The 4,983-nt window shown below is 38.0% G+C and overlaps 1 protein-coding gene across 5 annotated transcripts in view; it reads left to right on the top strand.

Annotated features, from left to right (window-relative positions):
* The window catches only part of TRIP12 (thyroid hormone receptor interactor 12), a 113,034-nt gene that overhangs the window by 99,581 nt on the left and 8,470 nt on the right, over positions 1–4,983 (top strand). For all 5 annotated transcript variants that reach the window (XM_011951965.1, XM_011951968.1, XM_011951966.1 and 2 more), the window contains one exon: positions 2,990–3,154. In XM_011951965.1, coding sequence (XP_011807355.1) covers positions 2,990–3,154 — 165 coding nt within the window. The remainder of the gene's footprint in view (positions 1–2,989; positions 3,155–4,983) is intronic.

Here is a 4,983-nt window from a genome sequence, read left to right as displayed (position 1 = left end):
TTTATTTTAGAAAAATGAGGCTTTTGTTAAATGGTTTGTATTTGACTCAGTTGTTATAGTAATGTTTTATTTTAGGAGATTTTAATTCTTGTGTTATACTAACGAAGACATATGAGTTCACAGTGGGTCACATGACCTATACTCACCGCAGGTTATAAACATCTTGATTAGCAAATAAAATACAATTGTAAATCAGACCGTAAATAAGAACTCTGCTGTATCTGGGCAGGTACTGTATCATCTTTCAGTAAGCATCTGAATCAGTAAAGCTGTTCTCAGAGCAGATCTATTTTCAAGAAAGCGCCTTAACTTAGGGACAGTGTTGTCTCCAGAGATGTCAGGAAGGTATTTTGTGAAGGTCACTGTGAGTGCCAACAGCTATTCCTTGGTAATACACGTTGAGGTTTCTCTGTGACATCTCATAGATAACCTTGAACTTCATATCATTTTACTGTGTAATTTTAATGTATATAATTAACAATAGATAAATTACTTAACTCAATCTGAGATTAATAATGGTTTTGTATCTGGTATTAGAAGAAAACAAGGTTCTATTTTTTTTGTGGCACAGACCCAGAAAGCTTCTGTTTGGACTGGTAACTTGGACCAATATTATATCAACCCTCATTTTATAAACTAAATAAGAATAGCACGTTGAGATCCTGTAGTGAGGGAGAGTGTCACCTCTCCTGATGAGGTGGAGAGGATCTTACAATAGAGGGATAAGATTTTAGAGTGCCTTTTTATTAGAAGATTTGTAAGGAGATTCTCTTTATCCCCCGTATTAATTTGTAATTATGTGGTGCTGTTTCGAAAAGTCAGTCTATTCAGAGAAATTGTATTCAGAGAGGCTAAGTCCACCTTTTCTGTACAAAATTTGTCATTTTAGAATTTTTAGAACCATTTTGGTTTTCACTTAACAACTTGGTAAGTTTTAAACTATTACAGTGTTGTTTAGAATTATCTCTTAGGTAAATAATGGCAAAACAAAAAAAGGAAGAACAAAAAAGCAAGTAAAACAGGAGACTCTGTTTCAGGTACCATGTATATGTTAATTTATTTAATCCCAACAACTACCATGTGAGATTGGGGTATTATCTCTTTTACTGGTGAGCAAACCGGGGCAGACAGGTTGAGCAACCTGCCTAAGGTCACTGACTCACCTAGAGAAAGAACACAGAGCAGGAACTCAAACCCAGGCTGTCTGCATGCTTCCACACCGTGCAAGCTCTATTATATATGCTTGTCTCAAATGCAGTACGCCGCCACAGTTCTCGTGTCAGTAGTTTTTGTTTGTTTGTTTGTTTTTGAGATTTGTTCTATCCTTTATTATTCCTGAGGTTGTCAGTTTAAAAATATAAAATGAATGGCACAGAATCCATACTCCAGAAATTGACATAATAACCAACTGTGAACAAGAGCATGAGAAATGGTGACATTCTGAAAAACCACATCCTGTTTCTTTAATAAAGTATAGAGATGGGGCAAGTTGTCCTGGCTCAGATTCTACTTGGTAGCTTAAATTCTCTAAAGAGATACGGAAAATGTGCTAGAATTTATAATGTCCTAGAGATATTTAAAGGGAATTTACATTAGTTTCTCGACTTAACTGTGTAAAATCTAGAGAAACTAATGTAAATTCCCTTTAAACATCTCTAGGACATTGTAAATTCTAGATTCCTATCTAATAACAACACTTTATAATGCACATCTTTACAAATAAATTTACCAGTTTCCTTGGTAGCTATGAGAGAAGACTTTCCAATAGTGTAATAGTAATTACCTTAATCTGTGACAGGGAGTATGAGGATAGTTTTGAGAACTTACCAGTGGGGGAACATGAAAATGGAGAACTTTTTTTTTTTTTTAAATCTTTCTGCTGAAGAATACCTCAAATGTAAAATAAAATGCCTCCCTTTGGAGGACTTCAAATGGCACCTAAAATGGAGAGAGGCTTAAAAGTGGGTTTTTGCAGAGAAGTAAAAATGGACATAATTTTGTGACCGTTTACTTTCAATCATCTGCTGCCTCCTTGGTATTCTGAATTATTTAGAATCCTAAACAGCATTTAGTTTGCTCTTGAAAACATGACTAATTAATTAATCCGAACATTCTAACCATTTCTAGTTTAAATGACTAATTTTCTGTACCGTAATTGTTAGCTATAGGAATTTCGTACACGGAGGCATTTCCAGTTTGGAAAGCCATTTGTCTTCTTTGTCCTAACTTGATGTCTTCATTTTTAGATGGAATTTGCATTTTGGTATGTTGGTTTTTGATCCTTAAGTTTAAAAAAATTTACATAGGCCTTTTATAATCTTACACATTTTTAAAAAGTGAGTAATAAAGATTTTTTAACATTGGTCTTATAAAGTATTGCTTGCCTTTTTCTTAGGGATTTCTTGGAACTTTTTTTTTTTTTTTTTTTTTTTTTAAATCTCAGTGTTGCTGCATGGATACAAACTTGTTATGCATCAGAGGCCTGAAGTAGTTGAATGAAGCCTACAGGCTTCATTCTGTAGATTCGAGCTTTGCAGGGGGAGAAAGTTAATCATTATCACTAGATAGTACGTTTTTTATATTTACAATTTCCCAACTGTATTATCAGTATTTGCTGTATACTTACACAGTATTGGATTGAAGATTAGCCTAGAATTAATGAAAAAGTTTGTCTAGTTCTAGGGTCCACATTCTTAAAATTAACTAAAAGGCAACCTATTATGCACTTACTGTGAAATTTGATTTGCATGTGCTTAAATTGAGCAGCAGCATCCCATAATGAAGAAGCACTTCAGCCCTCTTTTCTTATACTTACTTCCTTTGTGATCTCAGTGACTCGTTCATATGTAGATTATGACCAGGAGAAGAATAAAGAAGCTAAGAGTTAAAGGAAACCATCAGCTTTATTAGGATATCTTTTATTTTTTTAAACGAAAAACTGGGAGTTAACTTTGCTTGATACCATTTCTCCCCCATTTGTGTTTTTTAGACCAAAGAGAGTCTACAGTATGCATTAGAAACCCTGACTATGAATGGCTGCTCAGTTGAAGATCTAGGACTGGATTTCACTCTGCCAGGGTTTCCCAATATCGAACTGAAGAAAGGAGGGAAGGATATACCAGTCACCATCCACAATTTAGAGGAGTATCTAAGAGTATGTAATTGTGCGTCTTTGCGGGGTAGGCCAGTTGTGAAGACAGAGGACTTTGCCTGATTGTACCTTGCTTCTGGCTGCACACGCTATGGCTTGAGACCTTCCGCATCCCCAGGACCAGTGCATGAAGGCTGCTTTACTCGAGCTCTTTGCTCTTGAGTGCACATATCAGATATTTCTTGTCTTATATAACCTTGAATTATTTCTCCTCAGGCTTGAATGCTATCTAATTACACCACATTTTCCTAGTTTAAAAAATTAGTGAAAAGAGAGATCATTTGTGTTCTTACTAAATTGCGTTTTTGCATTTCCATCAAGGCAGCTAGCTTGACAGAATTGACTCCAGGCATGTGCAGTGCATACTTTTATGTTTGGTGACACCTTTCAAATTACTGACTTATGGGCGAGGTGCAGTGGCTCACACCTGTAATCCTCCCAGCACTTTGGGAGGCAGAGGCAGGAGGATTACTAGAGGCCAGAAGTTCAAGACCAGCCTGGGCAACAAAGTGGGGCCTTATCTCTACCAAAAAATGCAAAAATTAGCTGGGTGTGGTGACACGAGCCTGTAGTTCCAGCCACTTGGGAGGCTGAGGTGGGAGGGCACTTGAGCCCTGGAGTTCAAAGTTACAGTGAGTCAAGGTTGCACCACTGCACTACAGCCTGGGCGACAGAGTGAGACCCTTTCTCTTAAAAATACATATATATATGTAGACAAGTTGGGTTCTAAGAACTTCACAGGATTTAGAACATTTTACATTAAAAATTAAAAACCCGGCTGGGCGCAGTGGCTGATGCCTGTAATCCCAGCACTTTGGGAGGCCGAGGTGGGTGGATTACGAGGTCAGGAGATCAAGACCATCCTGAGCCGGGTGTGGTGGCAGGCGCCTGTAGTCCCAGCTACTCGGGAGGCTGAGGCAGGAGAATGGTGTGAACCCAGGAGGCGGAGCTTGCAGTGAGTGAAGATCATACCACTGCACTCCAACCTGGGCGACAGAGTGAGACTCCATCTCAAAAAAAAAAAGTTAAAAATCCTTAATAGTGGCTAATTGTGATTCTTCAACATTACCTTTAATTCTCAATAACATTTTATCCTCTTGGGAAATTCTCATTTGATTCCCATCTAGTGAGGTAATATATAACTCTTTGGCATAGGTTTCACATAAATAGATTTTTAAAACACACTAAATATATATATGGCTGGATACAGTGGCTCATGCCTGTAATCCCAGTACTTTAGGTGGCCTAGGCGGGCAGATCACGAGGTCAGGAGTTCAAGACCAGCCTGGCCAACATAGTGAAACCCCATCTCTACTAAAAATACAAAAATTAGCCAGGTGTGCTAGTGCACACCTGTAGTCCCAGCTACTGAGGAGGCGGAGGCAGGAGAATCGCTTGAACCCGGGAGGTGGAGGTTCCAGTGAGCCACTGTTGCGCCACTACACTCCAGTTTGGGCAACAGAGTGAGGCTTCGTCTCAAAAAAAAAAAAATCATGTATATATTATTTTGTGATGCTTGACTATATTTGCTAAATTCAGGAAAAGTAATTTTATATTGAACACAAATTGTATTTTAAATTACAACTATATAGATCCTTATTACCAACGTTTGACAAGTTTGTTTTGGTTTAATTCCTGACATTGAGTGGAAAGGGCATTGGATTTAAGTCAGAATGGCCACCTACCCCTTGAACTGACCTTTCCACTAACTTGCTGTGGGACTTTAGATGGAGCCTCTGAAAAACTTCATCTCCAGTTTCTTCATCAGCTTTAAAAGAGAGAGAGATTATAGGTTAAATAATAACCGGCCAGGCGCAGTGGCTCATGCCTGT

The sequence above is a fragment of the Colobus angolensis genome, unplaced genomic scaffold (assembly GCF_000951035.1).
Source record: "Colobus angolensis palliatus isolate OR3802 unplaced genomic scaffold, Cang.pa_1.0 Scaffold33, whole genome shotgun sequence".
Taxonomy (NCBI): Eukaryota; Metazoa; Chordata; class Mammalia; order Primates; family Cercopithecidae; genus Colobus; species Colobus angolensis.
Note: the sequence above shows the minus strand (reverse complement) of the source record. Positions and strands in the feature narration are given on the sequence as shown.